This window comes from Patiria miniata, unplaced genomic scaffold, assembly GCF_015706575.1.
Source record: "Patiria miniata isolate m_02_andy unplaced genomic scaffold, ASM1570657v1 HiC_scaffold_19, whole genome shotgun sequence".
In the NCBI taxonomy this organism is placed as follows: domain Eukaryota; kingdom Metazoa; phylum Echinodermata; class Asteroidea; order Valvatida; family Asterinidae; genus Patiria; species Patiria miniata.
Genome location: NW_024037057.1, coordinates 11,870,941 through 11,895,878, shown reverse-complemented (window position 1 = coordinate 11,895,878; position 24,938 = coordinate 11,870,941). Strand labels below are relative to the sequence as shown.

Here is a 24,938-nt window from a genome sequence, read left to right as displayed (position 1 = left end):
GAATAAACTCTCTGGACTCCCATATATTTGCAATAAGTTTCGTCGGGCACCATTTGCAGTCATCAGCCGACATGTAAAAAACAAAAAGCCACTTTTTTGGCCTAGCGCGGTGTTATCCTACCCATATCAGTAGGCAGGGGTAATGTTACTGGCTATAGTGCTAATTAGGAACCATTATAGGTATTTAAATCATCAGCGAATCCATTAGGTTCATCTAGTAAACTGCTGATTATGCTCTGGCCAAGGAATTTTTCGTTCTCACAACACAAGGTTTAATCGCATAAAAAAGTTGTGAAATGCAGGAAATTCAGGAGAGGCCATTACCGAATACATGCATAGAAAGTGCACACAATGGCCTATTCTTATCTTATATATGTACACCTGGGCCGTTCTTTGTCATGTTAAGTTCATGGGAATACAGAAATGACTCATACCCATAGTCATGGTGTTAAGTGAAATTGTGTTCCTCATATCGTGCTAAGTCAAGCAGAAACCTGTGAAGGCCTACATGTACCAAGGTTTGCTGTACTGACGCAACTCCATTTTGGATATTTCGCGAATATATTTCCTGCTCATGTATCAATCTAAGTGCTGAGGAGACTGTTTTCTTTTTCTTCCAAGTGGGCCTAAACGGATATCTGCAATTCGTTAGGAGCAATCAACACCTACTACTCTTCAGAATGAATTGGGTGTTTTACATGTGCTTACTTGTCCCATGCTGTGAATTGCTGAGAGCTCAAGGTAAGGCAAGCAAGGATACAATCAGTACGAATATCTAAAACTAAGTGCGCAGCAAAAATTGCGGTGTTGGCCGACTTAACACCTGTGGCATAACACCCTCTCAAATGTGTATCCTTGTGGAGACATTTCTTTGTTCTCGTGTAGTAAAGTTTTCAATTTTGAAAGTGAAGTTTCAAAATGCTCTTATTTTAACCAGAATTAATTTCCTTGGCTGAAATTTGGACTTAATATCCCTTTTCTAAAACTCTTCCATTTGCGACAAATCAACCTACCTTGGAAATTCCTTGTGTTTGAGTAAAATCCATATATCTATTTCGTGAAAACCTTGTGGAGACCTATTCATCTATAGAAATTGCCTTGTGGAGACCTTTACAATGTTGTGTTCCCTATTGTGTGCGAGTCTCCACAAGGATACAAATTTGAGCACTTTATTAGGACCATCGGTGTGAAGCCTCTCAGCCAGATACCATTCAACCAGATGTCAGGAGTGTTAAATATACACCACAGTTTATGCAGTGTGTACGTAATTCCAAATGCGGAAATGTGAGACATTTATTAAAACTTCTCGGAAGTGTGTGATAATTACACGATGCATGCTGCAAGGGGCAAAGTCGTATAAGTAAAGTCTGTCACGAGCCAATATGGCTCATTGGGCCGGGGTTCATCTCCGGTTTCATAGGCATGAAACGACTGAGAATAGTTCTACTCCCAGCACCACCACTCCCCCCCCCCCCCGCCCCCGATGGGATGCCAGTCTACCGCAAGTTACTCGCCAGTTAATGCCGGTACCCATTTATACTCCTGGGTGGAGAGGGGCAAGTAGGGATGAAGTGGCTGGTCCAAGGACACACATATGACCAGTAGTGGATTCGAACCTCTGACGCTCTGATCAGGAGTCACAAAAACCCTAACCACTTAGCCACACTACCCCACAGGCCAACATAAAGAATAACAATGCTGAAATAGTTTTGTGTTTTTAATTTTTTATATATTGAAGAGTAGACCCATACATATCATAATGACAAACGCCAATTCTTTTGTAATGTGCGTTTATTTGTTTATAAACCTGAAATTCATCGAGTTATTTGTTGGTCAGCGGGCGCATAATTGAAATCAACAGTCGTCGGGTTCTTCGTAAAATCAGAAAAATCGTGACGTAAAAAACAGGACTCGTCTATACTACGCTGCATAGGGAGTCCTGTTTTATTACATCATGATTTATTAAGTTTTAATTGCTGTCCCCAACGACTACTTTTACACAAATTGCACGTTCGGGCCTCAACCTGGTTTATGTGGACCTCTTTTGTTCGGAAGTCCACACAGTGAATGTAATGCCTTCCCACACGCACACACAAACAGCGCAGCATTACACAATTTCAAAGCACTGCTTACCAATCCTAATCTTTCGGACACTGGTCCTTATTCGTGGGTTATTCCTACAAGAACTACCCCTGAACTATTAGGTCGCGGCACGTTCTGAGACTAAATACGTAATTTTGGCAAGCACTGCTTTGAAATTGTCTGTGCTGTTATGGGCGGCCATTAGGGCAAAAAAGACAAAAACAAAAATAAAACAAAACCACAAAATTAAACGAAAACACACAGAAATAAACGAACAAGTCAGAAATAAACGAATATAACTCAGAAATAAACGAACAACTAAGAAATAAACGAACAATTCAGAAATAAACAAACAATTCAGAAATAAACAAATATAACTCAGAAATAAACGAACAACTCAAAACTAAACGAACAACTCAAAACTAAACGAACAACTCAAAAATAAACGTACAACTCAGAAATGAACGAACAACTCAGAAATAAACGAACAACTCAAAAATAAACGTACAACTCAGAAATAAACGAACAACTTAAAAATAAACGTACAACTCAGAAATAAACGAACAACTCAAAAATAAACCATCAACTCAGAATTAAACGATCAACTCAGAATTAAACGATCAACTCAGAAATAAACGATCAACTCAGAAATATATACGAACTCAGAAATAAACGAACAACTCAGAAATAAATGAAGAACTCAGAAATAAACGAACAACATCCCCAGGGTGTCGAGCAGCAGTATGCGCCCACCATGTGTACCAATGCAGTACAGTACAACATAATGTTGACCGCGGAATCCAAAATGGCGGACACCTTGCATCGCTTCACGCGATGAACACCGTAGAAAAACGGAGGGTAAAAATGTGGTGATTTTTCGTCGACGACCTCCGAAGCCAGAAAAAAGTCTATGCGAAAGGTAAGCCTGGGATGCAGTTTAATTTTTATGATGAAAAACGTTGACTTTGTAAACGTTTACCATGGCATTCCGTCATGTCTAGTCTGTACGTCATGTGTACCAACGGTATGCCAATACCGGCCGGGTTTGGCCACATGTACTGGGCTGGGATGGCGCGGTGCGCCATGACCACGGTGGTCAGACTGGAAAGAATTACATATACGTACGCCACTAGTTTTTCCCTGCAATGACTTAGTAATAGTACTAGTAGTAGCCACCAGAAAGCGGTAACATGTCCTAAAAAGTGATATTTAGCAGGGAAAATATTGAAATATTTAGTCAGAAAACACATAATTTTTCAGACCAGTCTCATCATACTGGTTTGTACACAGGGTGTGAAGTAACGTCCATCTAGACATGGAGGTAGACTATGTAATTCTTTCCCCGGACGGGCATGGTCCATATGTCTTGTTTATTTTTTGAGCATTTTGCCGCTTTAAAGATCAAACGACTTCCGCGACTCTAAAATTGTATTCATAATTCTAATAAAAGAGACTTTTTACCCATTATTTTTCAGTTCGAGTTGAATTTTTTTAGTATCTTTACACAACAGTTTTTACAAACGCAAAAGGCCCCTAGCCCGCTAGTTCTAGTATTAATGTTGAGCGCGATCGGGTGATCGTGATGCTATCTGTCGATTGCGCTGCCACCAGTCGAACCGCTTCTCAAATACTAAAGCCATTGACATGGTTAGTTAACTGTTTAGCCAGAAATACTCAGTGAACCCCAAATAAACTGTGAACTACTGTGTGCATATTGCATTATTTTGGTGACCCACAGAAGCAGAGAAAATGAAGAAAAAATGAATTGGATTTACTTAAACAAAATCAGCAGTTCATATCAGTTCTCTTTGGTTCCACTGGTTGCACAGGGTACAAGGGTAATGGTAGTAATCAGAACAGGATGTCAGCATGATGATTAATTTGTAACTCTCAAATGTTGGTTTCAGGACGATTCTAGTAACATGGAAGGGAAGCTTGTGATGAAACAAGATCCTGCCGAGAAGCTACCATGAAGCGGAAACTACAACTTTAATATGCCTCATTTTCACATGGGACTGGAGCAGACCAAATGCAGCCTCATCAGCTGGTTAAGTCTGTTGCAGTAGCATGTGCGACTGTTCAACGGTAAATGGGAAAACAGTGACATTTTCTTGGAAAGAAGATACCTATAACCTACAGGAAGCGTTCAAAGTACGCTGCTATGCTACAATATTTTGCCCTCACTAAATGAAGTAGGCCTACTTTTTTGTCTGTGTAGCCTACATATGTTCATGTACATGTAGGCCCTACTTTAGTCTTTGTTGTCACTCCAAGTCAAATCCATGTCACATTTGCAGTTCTACATGTACATGTAAATTGTAACTGTACAACTTCTGCACACAGAAACTAAAAGAGGTGCTACATTTTATTCTGCAGATATTTGTAAAAATTATTAAATTTAAATAGATACATACAGTGCTAGATACATGTAATGTAGCGGCCAAACTCAGATTTCTTCTTTTTGCCTTTACTGTTCAACAATTTCTATAAATTATTTAGTGATTAGTGTGATATTTAGTACCGTTTTATAAGCCTAAAAGTTGTATTTTCAACGCATTTGTTGGTTGCATAGTCACAGTATTGTGGAACCTGTTAAAAGCACATACTGCAGGTCGAGATTTATACAGGGTGTACATAAACCCTTCTTGCATTTAGACATCAGTATTCTTTAAATGTGGAGTAGCTAGTATAAATGCAAATTGTTGGACTGACACTGGATTTAGGTCATAGTTGATACACTCACTCCATGTACATTGTAGGGGCCTACATGTGTATTTACATAAACATTGCTTTGGACATGTGTGAGCGTGTGTTTAGAACATGTAAGTGATATGTAATGACCTAATTCTGTTAGAATAAGGTTACACAAACACTAGGTAATTTCTTGTAACAAACACATACATTTTATTTTCTATTTTATTGAAGTCAGTCTGTGCCTGACATCATGTACCACTACAAAACTGTATCAGGAGAAGTTGTATTACACAGTAAAGTTTCTGGATCTGCAGCACAGCATTGTTGTCTTTAATCTTTGGCTGATTCAAGTAAATTTTACAGAGAGTTGTTAGGGGCCAATCACAATTTTAAACTTCACACTCCCCCATCCCCCATCCAATTCACCAAAATGTCCCATCCTCCAGTGCCTCCAGCCCAACCCCCACCCCACCCCTGTCCCCCACCTTTGTCAAACAGATATCAGGATATTCATGGGGACCATCAGAACACTAGAAAAACAGTGACCAAGGTTCACATATGCCACATAGTTTGCACAAAATTTAGAATGGTGCACCTTTATTTCATTTTGTTCAAATATTTGTGCAATCTCATGAAATGCTGTTACAGGTTGAGCATGGTTAACTTGTGTACATGTACATACATGATATTTTGAAAAGCACAATTGTATACATTGTGTGCTTCTCAAAAAAATGTTTTACAACACAAGTGATATTAATATAACTGCTAATTTAACATTACAATGTGTTGTTTTTTTTATGAGATATTAAAGCAACAGTTTAATAATTAATTTGTGAAATGTGAATTGTACTTTTTTCAGGCAGTTACACACAAATAATGCTTGCCCCAGTCTAGTACAATGCAATAAATTAAAGCTCAAGATTGAAAGGAAACCTTAAAATGCTGTTTAAAAAATCCTTTTGCTAAACATAACAAGAACATGTGGGAAAGAACTCGATATACGGACGTCAATAATGTTTCCTTGCAATGACCTACCAGCCATCAGAAAGCGATAACATGTCGTACAAAGTCAAATATAGCAGGGAAAACATTGAAGAATTTAGTGAGAAAACAGAAATGTTCAGACCACCCTCAAAGTTGTATACAGGGTCTCAAGTGACGTCCGTATGTGGAATTCTTCCCAAACTGTGGACTGTCGTATAATTAACAGTTAACATTCAGTCTCTGAAGTTGGTTTCCAAAACCAAACTTGTTGAAATACATCCAATCCTTGTACAGATACATGTTCAGTAGCTCCTATTCTTAATGACACATTTAGCTCAGTAGAAAAACTAATTGCTTAGTAGAAACATGTATTTGAACTGTCCTAGGTGCATATATATTTCACCTAAAATTGCACTAACTATTCATAGAAAAGTATAGATTTTTAAAGATGACTAAAAAGTCTGCAATTTGTTGACAAACATTTTAATGTCTAAAATATAATTTTAATAACATGTACATGTACATGCACTTTTACTCTTTGAACTAGAGCAATCACATTTATGGCAAGACCAATTAACTAGTTTTGCCAAATAAAATTTGTGCAAGGTGTCTTGATAAAAAGTGCAACATTAACTTTTTATCCCCAAACCCTGGGCTATATGGTAAATCATTGACCTTTATGAAATTGGAGAATCCTCAATGGTTTCAAAAATGCCTCAATGAATGAAACATGTACATTTTTGTACTATGAGCACATCGCTGTGGTATTGGTGAAAATTCGAAGGTCACAACAAGGCACACCTACAACTGCCATCTGCATCTGCACCTGGTAAAACTATGCATGATTTCTCCTTCATCATGGGTTTTGATTCCTTCAGTTGCAGAGGAAAGTTGCAGTCCTTTTTGGCTAGAATCACTTCCTTTAGTGTCCCCTCTCTCAACCTTGACAGACTCTTCACCTTGAATGGCAGCCTGGACAGGGGTGGCAGCAAGTGCCAAACTATAAATTGAATCCTCTGCATAGATGCTCATCAGTGGTTGCGAGTGAACTTTCTCTCATACATGTATTTGTGGATTTTCGGGGGTCTTATAATAAAAAAATCTCTTTAACTTTAATAGTGCATTTGCCATTTTACAAGGTATTCGGGGAGCCGCAGCTACTAGTAGCCAGCTGCTGTCTACATACTTGTATCATGGAGCTAAGATCTGGTAGTTCAGCCAGAATTTCAGTCCATACTTGGCATGGGCTGTGGAACGCATGCAGCACTTATCAGACAAGACTAAAGTTGCTTTCTTTCAGTTGAGTTTCTGTTGTTTTTCCATCTGGATCATTGATGTAGCCAGCTTGAACACCGTTCATAATATCCTGCACTCTGTTGGGACAAATGACAAAATATATGAAACGGTTTAGCATGAAAAGTTGCCAAAATCTCATCAAAAACTATTTAGACCAGGCCTACATACAAATGTAAATGTTAATCAAGTTGTAATCAAAGGACTGATGATGGCAGTGTAGAGTAAAATACAGTGCAATCACCTATCATAAAGCTATCCGGAAATAGTTGTACATGTATACCTAGAAATCACCATGACAGTGACCATGGTGACCCTATGCACAAACAAAGGCGTCGCCAGGATTTTTTCTAATGGGGGGTAAAACATATTTTTTTCCCCCCAAAATCCTGTATTTCTCAACATATTCTCGATTTATCAGGAACATTTTGCCCCCCCCCCAACCCATTAAATTTACACAAATATGAGATCGCACTTCTTTTTCTTAAATTTCTTTTTTCTTGATTGTTCTTCCCTTTTTGGGGGGGGGGGGGGGGCAGCGCCCTCCCCCTTGCCTCCCCTCTCTCATTTTTTTTCTCGGTAAATACTTCAATATGGCTGTTAACACTGCAGGGAACAATTAGTGATGGGAACCTGGCCATCCCTGTGCACAAACCGTATGAGACTGGTCTACATTTCTATTCCAAGTGTTTCCTAAATATTTCAATATTTTCCCCAGCTAAATTTTACTTGTTTGGACATATTATCACTTTCTGATGCATGATAGGTCACTGAAGGGGAAAAATAGTGATGGCCAGATATGGGAATCTTTCCACCTCGGATATAGCTCGATGGCCTTCCTCCATGGTCTGATCATGGAGGAATAACAACACATTCCTCCATGGTCTGATTAATGGTCCGTGGTCTGCCCACCGCACCGGCGCGCCAGCACAGTCATGACAGTGGCCAAACCCGGCCGTACACATGACATTACGTACAGACATGACAGCAGGATATGCCATTGTAAACGTTAAACAATTAAAGTCGACGTTTTCTATCATAAAAATCTAACTGTAACCAGGCTTACCTTTCGCATAGACTTCTTTTTGGCGTCGGAGGTCGTCGACGAAAACCCACTACATCCGTCATGTGTCCGTGTCGCGTGAAGCGATGCAAGGTGTCCGCCATCTTGGATGCCGCGGTAAACAATTATGTCGTCTGCACTTCTATAATGTATGGTATATAGTGGGCGCATACTGCTGCTCGACACCCTGGGGATGTTGTTCGTTTATTTCTGAGTTCTTCGTTTATTTCTGAGTTGTTCGTTTATTTCTGAGTTCGTATATATTTCTAAGTTGATCGTTTATTTCTGAGTTGATCGTTTATTTCTGAGTTGATTGTTTACTTCTGAGTTGATGGTTTATTTTTGAGTTGTTCGTTTATTTCTGAGTTGTTCGTTTATTTCTGAGTTGTACGTTTATTTTTAAGTTGTTCGTTTATTTCTGAGTTGTACGTTTATTTTTAAGTTGTTCGTTTAGTTTTGAGTTGTTCGTTTATTTCTGAGTTGTTCGTTTATTTCTGAGTTATATTTGTTTATTTCTGAATTGTTTGTTTATTTCTGAATTGTTCGTTTATTTCTTAGTTGTTCGTTTATTTCTGAGTTATATTCGTTTATTTCTGTGTTGTTCGTTTATTTCTGTGTGTTTTCGTTTAATTTTGTGGTTTTGTTTTATTTTTGTTTTTGTCTTTTTTGCCCTAATGGCCGCCCATATGCTGTTGGGTATGTACTTGTACACGCTTGGCTAACTCAGCCATAAGGTTGCAAAGGGCGATTTGTAAAGGTTACGTAACACTTTATTTTGAATAAAACTACATGAACACAGACATGTTCAACGTTCACGTTGGCAGGTGAAATCTTTGAAAATTAATTTCTCCCGTATGAAAGACCGTGTATACATGCAACTTTCTGGATTTATTTCCCCTATAATGATCCAAGTATGTGCTCAAAATCGTTGTGATATGTTCATTACTTTTCGTTGAAATTGGAAAAAAGGCCTGGCTTCGTGCAATTTTGAAAATTGTAATACTGGCATCCGCAATATCTATTAATCTTTTCAAGCCTCACGAATATTAATGAGGTTCCTATCCATTAAAGTGTGCAGTAAACTAAATTGCATAAAAGCCCCTTTCACGAGTTGTTAATTAACAAATATCACCCTTTTTGCCGACTTACATCGGTCGATACCTGGGACCCACGCCATGTCACGCCGAGTGACGCTAATGAATATGCTAATATGCCCTTCATCATTGTGTGCCGGGTCGAAATCGGTCAGCCTTAGCGCCTACGGCGCTTTGCCGCCGACCATGCACGACCTGTAGGATGCCGAAACGACGCTGAAGAAGTCGTTCCGATAAAGTTCAAATGTCGTTTCTAGTTTCACGCTGTCGTCGAATCCTGTGTCTGAGCACTGTTCTATCGTGATCTGGAGGCTACATCGTGACAAGTGTGACAGGCGCCTAAGATAATATTACATTAATGAGTTATGTCCTCGAGTCAAGTGTGTCCCTTTCAACACATATGTAACTGAAATACACATTTCAAAAATGTTAATTTACACTAATCCAAAACGAATTTCACAACAGGTGATTTTCCACTTGTCAATACGACCAACCAAACGACCACTAGGGAAGCTACGAACAAGCTACCTACTACTGACAAAGTAATTGCATCCACATACGCCTCGACAGACCGAACAAACACTACAGAGCCAATCTCCGAGCCATCCACTACTGAACAAATTACCGGGGTAGCAACAGATCCCTCGAACGACCAAACGTCCACCGATGCAGCAACGACCCAGCTTTCCACGACTGTTGAAGACAGTGAGACGACAACAGGTGCCACGATCAGCCAAACATCCACTGCAGGAAAAACTCCCCGGCCATCTACTACTGGTCAAGGGGGCGGGGCTACACCAACTATTGCCGAAAACGACGAAACAACCACCACAGAAGCAACAACTGTTGAACGAGTCACCTCGACCGACGATACACCCACTGCAAAAACAACGAACAAGATCTCCTCAACTCCGACACCTCAAGGGGTTGATAAAGGTAAGATATTATTTGATCCATGTTCATGCAGTGTTGTAGTCGAGCCCATCACAAGTCCATCACAAGTTAAGTCTTAAGTCACAAGCCACTGAAATGAACTGTGGCAGTCCTTCATATTGTTCTCCCGTGTATAAATTGTTACTGGCCCAGTAAAAGGACTTGGGATTCACTTTTAGTAACAATAATAATATTAATAATAATAATAATAAGGCCAAAAAAAAAAAGTTGGTCTCTGGTCAGCGCGCGCGTCAATTTTAACCATGAGCGTCGATCTTTTTTTTTCCAAAATGTTCCGCGGTAGCTCCAACAGCGCCCTCTATTTCCGCATCTCCTCAATTGTTTTTACCAAAGAGCACCAAGGAATGGGAAATTGCACCAAGGCAAATGATCGAAAGCACCACGGCAAATTATGGAGGACACCAATGTACATGAGGACACCAAAAGAGCAAAATAGTACCCACCTTGTCTGTACAATCCAAGCTTGAAGAAAGAAAAAAAAAGCCGCGTGGCCGCGTCAATTCCGGAACTTTGGTCTGACCAGAGACCGAATATTTTTTTTTTTTTTGCCTAATAATAATAATAACTTTTCCCGCTTTGCTACAATAGGTCGACTTTCCCATAGACTTGTGCACAAAACTAAACTGTCACCTAACCCAAGTTAATCTTTGGGGCATCATGCACGATCGCTAATAGTATCAACTCACCCCAACTTGTTTCGATGCGTGTTTCCTGCACTGTTCTCCCGCACGGCGGCTGGCCGACGTTGCCTCGACTACCGCGAGACAGAACGGGCGATAATTCCGCAAGCGTGCATGTACAAACGTTCACAAAGTTTTACTGACGGACGGACTAAGACGACGAGTACTAAATAACTACTGGAAAACTTAAAAATTGTTGAAGAACGACGATGATGAAAACTGGCAGAGTTGGCACTTCTAAAATACGTTAATTCGACGATAAGACATAAGAAACAGAGGCCGTCCTTCGCATGTGCTTGTAAACCAACGAAAAGTCTATGGTGGAACACATAGTATGTACAGGTACCAGCGACACGCGAAATGTTGACAGGTCAAAGTATAACGAAATGTTGACAGGTCAAAGTGCGCGCAGGGGAGGTCACCACAAATCCTTTTTCCACGAAATTCGGTATTTTGACCACTGAACCAATCTAACTAACCTTACTTATTATTATTAATAATTCATAAATACCTTAGACAGTTTACGCTTTCTTATTGGGCGAGAGCCCGTCACGTGGCCGGTCTTAAACGGATGATGAAGACATGGCTAGCTGGTCTTAAACACTTTTTCAGTGTCACATGAAATTTGGACTCCCATGAAATCCGGTGTCTTTTAAAGGTAGAGTCCATCATTTGTAATTTGTGCATTTTGTTCGTTTGAAGCAACAAAAGAGTTCAAAATCTAATGAAGGATACTGAGCAACTAACCTGATGAAGTTTCAGCTAAGCTTCAGCTGTACATTCCGAGAAAAACAGCATTCTAAGATCTCATTTTCAAATCAAAAGTTGCTGAATCATGTTTTGAATTGCAACTATACGCGACGTCGCGCACTGATCCGACGAATTGTAACAACCGCGCGCGCGTGTGCGTCGTTCGAATACTTGTGCGCGCTGCGCTGAATAACAAAACGAACTACTAATTTAAATTTTCCTACGGTGCTTCTTAAGAATCACCGTTGGAAATGCCTTCTTTCGTTGATTACTTCAAAATGACAGCTTCCCAGAAAGAATAATTTCACAGGGAGTTTAGTCCCCTTACTATCTTTTAACCAAGTTAGTTTTTCAACAATAATTACGCCAGTTACTTTTCGGATGGCTGCAAATGATGGACTCTACCTTTAACGTTACATTGGTTGAACGTTCACATTTCTCACGTATGCATGCGCAATACTACCAGTGAATCAGTATTTCATGGTCCGAAATTCACACTACACCAGCCCAGCTGCGTTTTGCGCGACATCGTGCAGTACGCGCGACGCGCACGCCAATGTCCTTATAAGGTAACGAGTTGTGGGGGGGCATTCCATATTATAGTCAGAGGGATGTTTGGTAAAACATGAAGTAAAAATGTTGAACAAATGGTTGGCAACGTCTAGTTTTTGACTTGTTTTGATTTTTTACCGAAAAGGTAATGTGGTCGGTCGGCATTAAACACTCTGTTTAAGACCGGTGGGAGTCTTGATGGGTAACAATTACCCTCGGCTTCGCCTCGGGTAATTATCACCCATCCGGAATCCCACGGGTCTTAAACAGAGTGTTATAATACCTCCCGAACACACATTTATTTCCTTGTCAAACACCATTGCCTTCATGCTTTTCACCACCTCATTCAACGGGAATTAATTATGCATGTTTCCACTGACCCAGATGTAGTTGCCCCTGGCGTGTTGGGTTCACTACTGGGTGTTACTGTTGCTGCATTCATTGTGTATGTCGTGTGGACAAGAGTCAAACAAAGAAGACACAATCCTGGTGATGAGGCTGTTCAACCTATTGATGAAATAGTGAGTTTTCAGTTTGTGGTCCCGCTTTCTCCCAAGTACCCAATGTTTGTATTTTTCAAATTGAATTTCAAATTGAATTTCAAATACATGTTTACAACAACTAATTACTTTGAAAAAAGGCCTGGTTCAGACACGACCCCAATTCTGAATCCAGATTTGCTCGGCTCAGTTTGAGTTAAACGGACCCAAACCGCTTAGTCAAAAATGTTGACCCATAAACAATCGTTTGCCAACCGACAAAACTGTGTCAAAGGTCAACTCACAAAACTGAGTCGAGTCAACCCACAAAACTGGGTCAAAGTTCAATCCACAAAACTGGGTCAAAAGGTCTATCCACAACACTGTGAGATAGTCATTATAACTTCCAACGATTTACTTTTTTTGGGGGGGTTCATTCTTAGAGATGATGTAACCACTTTCGACGAGATAGTGAAAGGGACAAGGAAAAAGGGACCCTAAATTTATAGATTGACCCACGTGCAATATTTAAATTAATCAGCACATTTGCCCTTCTGCGTATTTGTTCCTGCCTCCATAATGCGAATTCTGAGTAATTAGCTAAATAAACTAGACTACATTATCAGTACATGACTGGCGAAAAAAAATATGCATGAATCAGTGGACTTTAGTTGTTCTCGAATGATTCACCGTCCATGTTTGTATGGTGCTCAGTGAGTGCAGTAGTGAAGGTCGCACTCAGCCATCTTTTGATTCTCGTGCAAACCATTCTTCTGTATGTGGGACCTATTGTTTTTTTACAGGAACTCACAGTTATTGGTGTCCGGATGGGACCAGAGGGCGTTGACTCCATGGTCTATGCAGATACGGGCCTTCCAGAATGGGCTAGCAAATGGGAGATATTGTGGAGCAATCTCGTTGTTGAGGAGCAGGTACTCGGCAGAGGCAACTTTGGGGAAGTCAAGAAAGGAACTGTAAAAAAAGATGGAAAGGAAATCCAATCTGCAATCAAGATGCTCAAAGGTAAGAGTAAAGACATACAATTAAATCATTTAAAAAAACAAACAAAGAAATTGACTTTTTTACAAAAAAATAAATTGAACACATGTGGAGGAATGCATGACTGCAAAATGTACTGAGTGACATACTTCGTAAACGAAGAAGATGGCACAGTATGTAACATCACATTAAATGGTTACCGCTCGATAGTCCAAGTTCAAGAGTTAAGTAGTCCGCCTTTACCATGGACAACTTGTGGTGTACTTTGTTCGAGGTACCTCGCAAATATGTATCAATATTTATTGGGTAATTGGAACAAAATAATCATACCACCGGTCCACACACATGCAATACAAAAAATATATTCAATATTTCAACTTCAAGTTATCAGGAGACTTTTATAACTAGAAAGCACTCAGAGAGCGGAAACCTCCGCCAAGGACAAACAATTCCCCGCCATATTGTCAGTATACCCGAAAAAAATACTCGCAAAAGTGGTGAAGAATCGTTAAGATAAATCCTGGATCCAGACCCAGATCCGGATCACTTCCAAAAATCTAATCCATTTGTATGCACCAAGAACCAATCCTACTACAAAAAAAGGATGCAAATCCGTCCATAACTTTTGGGTTATCTTGTTAGTAGACAAGCTAACCAACCAACAAACAAACAAACTAACCAAATCCGATGAAAACATAACTTCCTTGGCGGCGGTAAAAAGGTAGACACTGCTCAACTGATATCAACTACGATCCACGAGCTGAAGCATTCCAAAGCCCTTTACGTTGCAACACCTGTGATTCCTTTATCATTCAAGCTATTTCCTTTTACTACAGGCCAGGCATCAGACAGGGACCAGAAGGACTTTATGGATGAATTCCGCACCATGTCAGTCATCGGCTACCACCTGAATGTTGTGTCATTGCTAGGTGCTTGCCAGCATCAGGGTATGCAAACTGTGCATCAGCACCACGGCCCAATTGTTTCAGAACCAAAGAGTTAATATTTGAAGTCATTTGACTGGATATATTAAGGTTTCAGTTATGGAAACGATTAATATCTCAAGTCTCAAATTCTGAACGAATGCAAAAAGCCTTGCTACTTTGTCACTGAATTGGCATGTTTAGTCCCCAATCATTAATGTCGGATGGCTATGCTGCTCAGTCGAATACCGGCCAGGGTTGCAAATGCGTAGGGAATGTTTTTTTAGAAATATGTCAAGTTATGAGAGGACCAGCCATTTTATTTATCAAAATGCTGGATACCAATGTTTCGGAAACAGGTCACATATAGCCCACAACAGGTTTTGCCACCACAGAGTGCCAAGATCCCAACAATGAGCTGGGGTCTACCTGATGATCCCCAATACCTATGTTCCCCAAAATCCTTAGGGCGCAGGTTAGGGTTAGGGTTGGAGAACATAGGTATTGGGGAACATAGGTATTGGGGAACATAGTTATGCAGCCATAAGCTGGTACAGAGCCCAAACTACAAGGTAAACCTGAACAATTAGGTAAGGCCTAACTCCTAATATGCATGATAGACTTAATCAATGTCCAACACCTTACATGTTCCAAAAGGTTTCAAACAGAAACTATTTCGTTAAGTTGTCCACCATTCACCTTGTGGCTAATAAATACACCCCTATGGTGACCCAAATCATTATGTCTAAATGTATTCCCATCTTTCTCAAAATCCCAAAACCAGCATCAGTTTTTGGAACAAGACATGTTTTCTCCTTATCTGTAAGATGTTCTGTATGTTGCTTTGGAGTTTCTACCCAACGGTGACCTTCATAGCTACCTCACGGGACTTGTAAACTCCAACACGGCGCACATTCTGACTTCAACAAAACTAGTGAAGTTTGCTCTGGACGTTGCCAGGGGAATGAAGCATCTTTCTGATTTAGGGGTATGTGTATCCCATTGATCATTTTAGGAATTTGTGGATCGCAGGAAAACCAGGGTTAAGCCTGGAAATATTCGGGTACATTAAGCCACGCCCCTGGTGTTCTGACCAATCACAGCGTGATTATCTGAGAAAGTCTGACATGAAAGCAATTGCGTATGAAGCACGCAACTGGATTATGTAACGTGCAGCGTGTCATTGGCGATCGAGGCACACGTACTGTCATTGTGCGCAGCGCAGTAACATACATAATTGTTTTGGGGTAATGTTGGGAAGTGGGATCGAGAGGTGGTACTTGTACCTACTTCCTGGTTATCCATCTAGCGAACATGTCTCAAGAAAAGATGCCTTTGTCTGTTGAGTGTGTTTTCCTCAGTTATGAGGTCCCCCTTCCTTTTTTTCAAAAGTTGTTTTACCAAATACTATGACAGCATTCACTTACCTCCATTCGTGACAGGTGATACACCGAGATCTAGCTGCCAGAAATATCCTCCTGGGAGAGGCATTAATTGCCAAAGTGTCTGATTTTGGACTGTCCCGAGAACAGAACATCTATGTCCAGACATCTACGGTAAGTTTGAAGTACATGGATTGTTCTAACTTCGACTTAATATCTAAAACACTTTTACTTGGTGTGAATAGCAAAAACGTAGAGGCTACGCTTAAAGGAAATATACAACGTTTGTTTTTGCTGCATTTTCAGATATATATGGATTTGTAGGTTTAGTACGTTATAGCAAATATTGTTAAACTGACTTGCTTCACGTTTTGGTTCGGAGATGCTGGAAAATCCAAGAAAACCAACCATGTTCTTGTAGTCTGGTTCCCTGACCCCACTTAAGATGAAACAATTTATAGACTTTGGGAAATTGTAAGGTCAGAGAATCAGTCTAGCAGGCTTGTACCCCTTCGCATGTGTGTAATCAATTGCAAAGAAAATGCGGAGTATGAAAAGTACGAGCAGCTTTTGAAAAAAAGGCCAGTGTTCTCCAACGCTGGTCGGCCGACCATTGTTGGAAAATACAAGTTTTCTTGAAAATGTCAGTACACCAGGAACCACAATGCTACACGATGCTTTGAACTATCATTCCATAACAATCCAGCAAGATATTTGGCGATAATTTGATCATTTCGTTTTTTGATGTTTGCAAATGTTGTATCTTCCCTTTAAACAAGGAGAAGTTCAGTGGTTGCAAGAAGGTGTTATCATTTCAGAATGGGATAAGAATTGTTTTGCACTCTTTTAAATATGATTTCTTGTATGTTTCTTCCCAACTTTGGACTTAACAGAGATGTGTTCCTGCTCGCTGGCTTGCCATTGAATCTTTAAAGCACAAGACCTATACTACCCAGAGTGATGTGTAAGTTAACAATATGAAGAATTGTAACGTTTGTTTGATTGTTTGTTTTGTTTTTGTCGAATTGTGGGCCTACAATCGGTCGCATAATTTTTTTTTCTTTAAGGACACTTTTTGAAACTGCGCGTTATATTAGTTTATTGATTTCGTGGTAATGAAACCAAGGATCCCACTTGTGGTTCGAAAGCCTGAAGAAACCTGAAGAAAATGTGGGAGGAGAGCCATAGAAGAATAGCGTGTGTGTATACCAAAGAAATCAGTTAGGGACTGAATCCCAATTAACATGTGGTCCGGACAGGAATCGAACCCGGGCCATAGTGGTGGAAGGCGAGGACAGTAACCACTGCGCCAACCTCACTCCCCTGTTAATAGTAGTGGACAGAGGCATTTTATGCGATCGAGACCTGCTTTGCACTAACGACAAACAATAGCTGTCTTAGATCACCCTTGGTCTCTTGGTAGGCCTATGTTTTTGATGTTTTTCTTTTGGTATTTAGGGAACAATATTTTGATAACTCTGTTTGTAATTCAAAGCTTCCCAAAAAGTTTCCAAAACTTGTCTTATTGATTCTGACTTTAGGTGGTCGTTCGGAATTTTCCTCTGGGAAATAGCAACACTAGGTAAGATATGCATGTTTTTTATTTGTGTGATTCTTTTCTTCGAAATAGTCCATAATTTATGTACATGTTTCATCTTAACAAAAAGAGGTCATTGATATTATCCTTTAAACAGACCTGACCTTTGACTTTCTTCCTTTGAAACTGATTCATTGTCACACGTTACAACTCATGAGGTCACTATCAAACTGAGTTATAATTCTTGTTTATGGTTTCTGTGTTTATAATTATTCCAGGGTTTTAAAGGTAATTATGCAACATACGGAAACATTCAAAAGAGAAAACTACCAAATAGTTGTTGCCTGTCAATTGCCTGTAAGTGAATAAAATAGTCTCAAGCATCCTGTGAAATTATATGGCACCTGTTGTGCTGTCATATTCAAGAAGAGTAGAATTTTGGTATCAATTTCCAACGATGTTTGGCCAACCATCGTTGGAAAAAAATCTGACCTTTTTGTCAACTGCTGCTTCAAATTTACCTATAGTTAGTTCACTTTTGTTTTGTAATCAGTTCAAATCTGTTAACGGGTGCAAGCAAGGTATAGTCTGATTCCTGACCAGACAATTCCCGACGTCTACAGATTGCTTGGTTTCTTTTGAAGTAGGGTCAGGGAACCAGACTATTTCTGTTTTTTTCCAGCATTCATGAACACAACACTTTAAACCGGTCAGTGTAACATTGCTTACTATAAGATAACCCCCGACTCCATCCATTTCTGAAATTTACAGCAAAAGTAAATGCTGTATACACCTTTAATTCTGTCATAATATCACCTGTATAAAAACATGTCTAAATTAACCCCTTATACCACAATGTTAAACAAAGCTTCCTTAAAATCAGTTCATATAGAAGTTGCAAACTCCCTTAAGATTTCAATACAGATGGTAAAACTTAGTATCTTCACATAAACCCATTTTGCCAGATCTGTTTGAGCTTATGCTTGAGGAATGAGTGATTTTGCTGATATGTTAGGGTCAGATTTATTTCAGGCTTTATTTGTAATCAAGAAACATTTATTCAATATTGTTTTTTTCTCTTATTGTAATAAAGGAGGTGTACCATACCCAGACATTATGTCAAGAGCATTGGCGGGTAAGCTTGAAGAAGGATATCGCATGCCCAAACCAGGCAACTGCCACCGAGACATGTAAGTTTTATGACCAAATAAGGCGAACAATTCATGTGACCCTATTGTGGCATAAATATGAAAATCGTGAACACTTGCCATTATGTGACTTTTTACGAAGTATAAGCAAATGTGATTCTACTTGCATAACTAGTCCCTGTTACATATCAACTATGGTTTTATAATGATGTGAATTTCTTGATGCAGTCGCCCACTAAGAGTGATCACGAATAGAAAGTTACCTACCCAACAAATACACGATTCGATTGAAGTCATTCTTAATGATACTTGAATTGCAAATTACAGATTACTTTTTGTGCACTTTTACACACCCAGTGTTACGGTCGTGCTGCAGTTTGCGCAGCACACGTTTGAATAGAGTCCCCAGCTACACTACTTGTGCTCTCTGTCAGTTTGGGGTGTTCTTGTGCTCTGACGACTGAAAACAGCCATCATTTCAGCTTGGTGACCCTAATCTTGACAGAATGATTGGTTTAATCACTGCGGCAAAGCTGGCTTGACACAATATAATGATTGTATTGCATAACATGTGGTTCTTGTCAGAGGGCTCGGGTTTGGCTAGGATTTTCAGGCTGAATTGTTCTAGGCACTGACGATGCAATTTGGCAATGTTCAAATGATGCAATGTTCGAATGAGGAATTTGCGGAATCTGATTTGGACGATTAATTTTTCTCTCAAACCAATTGTCAAGTAACTTCCCAAGGCCAACATAAAACCAGCCTAATAGGCTGCCTGAGGGAGTAAGGATGGGTAAAGGGCCTGTGTGGGATATCCTTTGCACAGTACTTAATCTACAGACGCAAAGAACGGGCTTGCACCTATTTCAGTCAGGCTTTGTTTCTTAGCCAGGTAAATCCATGATAAACCAACTTGATCTGCCTAACCACACTTAATGTTAATGATGTCTTGATGTCTAGTTATAGCTTGATGCGCCTGTGCTGGGATGAAGATCCAAACAAAAGACCTACCTTCACTCACCTGGTTTCTCACCTGAGTAAGATGGATGCCAACAAAATAAGACATGTGAGTACCAAGGCATACAAGATAAATGTAGGAACTGTGTAGGAACAGTAATTGTTTATCCTGATTACTGTCGCCCATTTTAGACCTAAATGTCGGCAAAAACGTAGCATAAGAAAAAACGTAGCCGAGCATTGTCTGTGTCTGACAGTAGCTGTTGCTTCTTTTGATGAGCCATAGGTATTGCTATTTTTATTTAATTTATTTCTGGCAATGAAACCAAGGATTCCTGAAAAGTGCCCTAGGCACTGTAGCTCGAAAGCCTGAAAAAATCTATTGCGAGACAGTGAGAAGAAATACAGTTTTAGATGTGGTAGGAAAACCCCAGAAGAGTATTCAAGGAACTGAAACCCATCCACATGTGGTCCGGGCAGGAATTGAACCCGGGCCATAGCAGTGGACGGCGAGGGAAGCAACCTCTGCTCCAACCTGACTCTCCTATGTGCCGATAAGTGTCTATGTTCCTCTTACCGTTTGAACCATCACAGAGACTCGTGATCTTTACAGTTAGTATCATACTTTTATAGGTAGAGAATTCCTTACAGATATTGAAGTCATTGATTGTTTTTCACAGGAGGGAAAGCTTTGTCCAGATTGTCAGTATAATTATGTAGAGTAGTAGATGGATTATAAGTGAAAGACTGGGTTTTCATGTTTAGATCTATTTTGTTCTGTCTCGTGTGGGTATACATTTATGAGCCATTATTGGCCTATGCAATATGTAGACTTTCGTCAAGATTGTGTGATGGGAACATGCATGTCTAGCTTCACTCAGTCATCTCACATGTTATTTACAGTTTCATGATTTGCTAAGCGTTTGTCAAGGAATACGCCTAATGCATTCTCACCCTGTGTATTTTTTAATATGGAGTACTGTGGCCTCGTGGTTAAGGGCACTGATTCGTGGTCTGCGGGTCAAGCTGCAGGTTGTGGGTTCGAGTCCTGGCGGGTTCATGGTGCGTGTGCCCTTGGGCAAGGCACTTTGTCACTCATTGCTTCTCTCCACCTAGGAGTAAATGGGTACCTGTGAGGGCAGAGATGGTTATTGTGATTGAATTAGCTTCCTTGCGCCTAACAGGCTGCATCGAGCTGTATACTCCCCAGGGAGCTGAGATGGTATTTGGAATGTTTCATGTGCCCAATGAGCAGGGGAAATAATGATGTAGCGCCTTGAGCACCAGTCCTGGTGGATACGTGCGCTTTATAAATATCCACTATTATTATATTATTATTATTATTATATTCCTTGCAGACCTATATGGAGGTGGATAGAACGCATTATGAGAATGTCATGCGACATGATATTGACGATAATTGATCTACTGTCTTCTCAGCCACCATGCACATTCAAGCACGGAGACATTGCCGGTATATATTGTATGAATTGCTAAATACCTGGCAGTTGCATTTGCATGTAAAATTATGTTCAAGGTTTTGATCAATTCCCGTTAATATACCCTTCAGTTATACGGGAGACACCGGACATTAGGCAATGTCGCACTAATGTCAGATCTCATATTTAGAGGCAAAACTGTACAGTCGCAAATAAGCTAGATCGACTGCTTGTGGTCCAAACAATAAATATATTAATATTCGTGGGGGTAGGTTGAGGGAAAATAGGAGTTAGGGGTTATTAAAGTTGTAGGGTAAACATGTCCACAACCCTATGGGAATGTCTTCCTAAGATACCATTTCCAGTAAAAACAATAATTATGATGAAGCAAAGAATGAACAAATTCAATTTTTAATTTTGTTCCTCATTTTGAATGTATTTAACCTTTCAATCTTTCTCTTAAAAAAACGAATTCCAAGTGGCAGGGAACAAATCCTAATTGAAGATTTGCCTGTAGCACTTTAAAAATGTAGGATATGAAAACCCAATATATCAGCTTTCTTTTAGTACAAGAATCATTCAGCTCACTAATGTATTTTTCCAAGTTAGGGAATTTGAACATAAACACAAGCAAGTGTTCGCTCATCAAAACGAACACAATTCACATAGGGATGTTTTTTGAATACGAGGAACAAGTCAATTCTTTGGGTTTTTTCTCTAAAATATTAACGGCGATTTTGGTATGTTTTCGTTTGCAAGTACTTGTTCATCAATAAAGGTTTGAAAACGTTTACGTTTCATATTATTTGGTATTCATCAGACTAGCACGACGGCTGATTTACAATAGTAATGCTGCATTTTCATTGGTCAATTCACAACGGGTAATGCATTATGCATTTCTACCAAATCGGAAGACAAATGTAAAGAAAAACATAAGCGTTCTCCATGAGATGGTAAAGGCCCTCGCGGCTTTGCCGCTCGTGCTAGTGTTTTACGTGTCAGCATCCGGAGTGCGTCACGTGTCCGGGTGTAAGCGCGTGGGCCTTGACTAAAGGCTATTCGTAAGACGGTTAATGATCAGTGGTGAATGGCTGAATTTCGTGATTTGTTTTAATAGATATAACTTGGGAATAGATTATGCAAATTACATGAAATTTTCACAGGTACTATTCAATATTATATATTTTATTATGAAATGGAGCGAGACACTTCCCTTTAACATTTATGTATAATGTGACTTATTCAGAGTTAATGGCATGAATTGCTTTTAGTTTAATACTGCATATGCAATATTTTTTTGTAAAATGTACTCACGGCTTTTTTTTTCTTGGTCTCTTTAAACATACTTTTTTAATTTTCGTCTAATATTTACTTGTTTCTGTAGGATGTAACGTCTCTTTAAATGACAGGTTTGAACTGCACAAGGTAACACAGAGTATCATAGCATAATTATTTTTTTTTTATGAAACTTGCTTGCAAAGATACTTATTTTTTCTCTTAACAATTTTTTTGTTATTTCTGTGGGATATATTTCTCAATTTACGTTTAATCATGCAACTCAGAATGGATGATGTACCGTTTTCATTGTATAAATTAGTTGTTTTGAATAATGCAATAATAATAATGCATATACATGTTTGCAATATACTCGGTTTAATGAATATTTTTTCACAAATATTTTTATATAACATTTTATTGATTCAATTAACGTTTGAACAGCATTATGTAACTCATAGTGGATGATTTATCATTGTATAAACTATTTTGTATTTGAATACTGCGTAAACATATTTTGTAATATATATATTCAATTCAATTTTTTCCTCATATATTTTTGTAACGTTTTAGTTATTCAATTAACGTTTGAACATCTTTATGAAACTCAGAGTAGAAGATGTCTTTATGTGTAATTTGTTTTTGAATTCTGCGTAAACATATTTTGTAATAGTATTATAATAGAAGTTTGTAATCACACCGTATATGTTTTTATACCGTTTTAGTTATTGAATTAACTTTGTAACTGTATTACGTAACTCGGAGTTTATGTATCTTGACATATTTTTAATACTGCATATGAAATATATTGGTGATATACTCGGGTTAAAACATTTTTTTGTTTGCTTTCGTAACCTTTACACGCCCAAGGGCGGATCAAAAAAAAAATAGGGGGGCAAAAACATTTGGTCCCCACAAAGTGGGTGCAAAAAATTACGGCGTGGGGTTCGTTAGGTACACGACTGAAATGTAAAAGGCACATTATGTGACAAAAACCTGTGACCAAAACTTGTGACCATCTTCCATGTTTATTGTCATAACGAGTGTGTACAAAGTGAAAAAAAGTTGTAAACTAGTAAACAATAACACATCTTGCATGAAGGGCCTACTAAAGACTGTGACAAATTTTGAAGCAGCACCATAACAATACATCATAACGGTGTGTCTATGTTACACGTGAAACCATGTTTTTCGTCACGTAAGAAGAAAATCAAGTCCGAACTTCGGAAGTGGATATCAAAATAATGGTTTGTTTGACTACATTATCCAGGAACGCATCACATTTCCTTTCCGGATTATAAGCAGTCTCTCTTTAAGAACTAGCCTGACATATTCGGGCAAAAATCTCACCAGGATGCTAGATATCTGGACAGATTTTAACAACTAGACTAATAATTTTCATAATCCAAACTTCTAAGTTATGCAAGCAGGATCAGGAACTGGACTGTTTATTTTGAAACACCAAAAAAACAGATGACCATATATGACACAACTAGTGTCAATTCAACGTTTCAACAATTTTTGTCAAAACCTACGCACAGCGTTGGTTTTCAAAGTAGACACATGTCCCCAACCACATGTACATTTTAAAGAGCATTTGTCCTACTCATAAACACAGTTAGGAACTTATTTTTTGGGGATGGCAGGGTGGCAGTAGATTTTTTTAATAGATATAACTTGGGAATAGATTATGCAAATTACATGAAATTTTCACAGGTACTATTCAATATTATATATTTTATTATGAAATGGAGCGAGACACTTTCCTTTAACATTTATGTATATTGTGACTCATTCAGTGTTAATGGCATGAATTGTTTTTTGTATAATACTGCATATGCAATATTGTTTTGTAAAATGTACTCACGGCTTTTTTTCTTGGTCTCTTTAACATACTTTTTTTTTTTTAAATGTTCGTCTAATATTTACTTGTTTCTGTAGGATGTAACGTCTCTTTAAATGACAGGTTTAAACTGCACAAGGAAACACAGAGTATCATAGCATACATTATTTTTGTTTAATGAAAATTTGCTTGGAAAGATACTTATTTTTTCTCTTAACGATTTTTTGTTATTTCTGTGGGATATATCTCTCAATTCCCGTTTAATTATGCAACTCAGAATGGATGATGTACCGGTTTCATTGTATAAATTAGTTGTTTTGAATAATGCATGTACATGTTTGCAATATACTCGGTTTAATGAATACTTTTTCACAAATATTTTTATATAACATTTTATTGATTCAATTAACGTTTGAACAGCATTATGTAACTCATAGTGGATGATTTATCATTGTATAAACTATTTTGTATTTGAATACTGCGTAAACATATTTTGTAATATATATATTCAATTCAATTTTTTCCTCATATATTTTTGTAACGTTTTAGTTATTCAATTAACGTTTGAACATCTTTATGAAACTCAGAGTAGAAGATGTCTTTATGTGTAATTTGTTTTTGAATTCTGCGTAAACATATTTTGTAATAGTATTATAATAGAAGTTTGTAATCACACCGTATATGTTTTTATACCGTTTTAGTTATTGAATTAACTTTGTAACTGTATTACGTAACTCAGAGTTTATGTATCATGACATATTTTTTTAATACTGAATATGAAATATATTGGTGATATACTCGGGTTAAAAC

The 24,938-nt window shown here is 38.7% G+C and overlaps 2 protein-coding genes across 2 annotated transcripts in view; one reads left to right on the top strand and one right to left on the bottom strand.

The window, feature by feature from the left end:
* LOC119725426 (angiopoietin-1 receptor-like) overlaps window positions 1–543 on the bottom strand; it is a 29,611-nt gene extending 29,068 nt beyond the window's left edge. Inside the window, exon 1 of the mRNA XM_038196832.1 lies at window positions 515–543. Coding sequence (XP_038052760.1) covers window positions 515–543 — 29 coding nt within the window. The remainder of the gene's footprint in view (window positions 1–514) is intronic.
* Window positions 544–12,508: 11,965 nt separating this feature from the next.
* Window positions 12,509–15,553, top strand: LOC119725425 (angiopoietin-1 receptor-like). The gene is made up of 4 exons (XM_038196831.1): window positions 12,509–12,667; window positions 13,429–13,648; window positions 14,461–14,571; window positions 15,375–15,553. The coding sequence occupies exons 1-4, from the start codon at window positions 12,509–12,511 to the stop codon at window positions 15,551–15,553; spliced, it is 669 nt and encodes a 222-aa protein (XP_038052759.1).
* Window positions 15,554–24,938: the final 9,385 nt, after the last annotated feature.

Excerpts from the sequence above, each read along its gene's own strand:
- LOC119725425 (XM_038196831.1), top strand. The coding sequence starts at position 12,509 with ATGCATGTTTCCACTGACCCAGATGTAGTTGCCCCTGGCGTGTTGGGT. Across the intron at positions 13,649-14,460 it reads TGCAATCAAGATGCTCAAAG|GCCAGGCATCAGACAGGGAC; the intron begins GTAAGAGTAAAG and ends CTTTTACTACAG. Across the intron at positions 14,572-15,374 it reads AGGTGCTTGCCAGCATCAGG|ATGTTCTGTATGTTGCTTTG; the intron begins GTATGCAAACTG and ends CTTATCTGTAAG.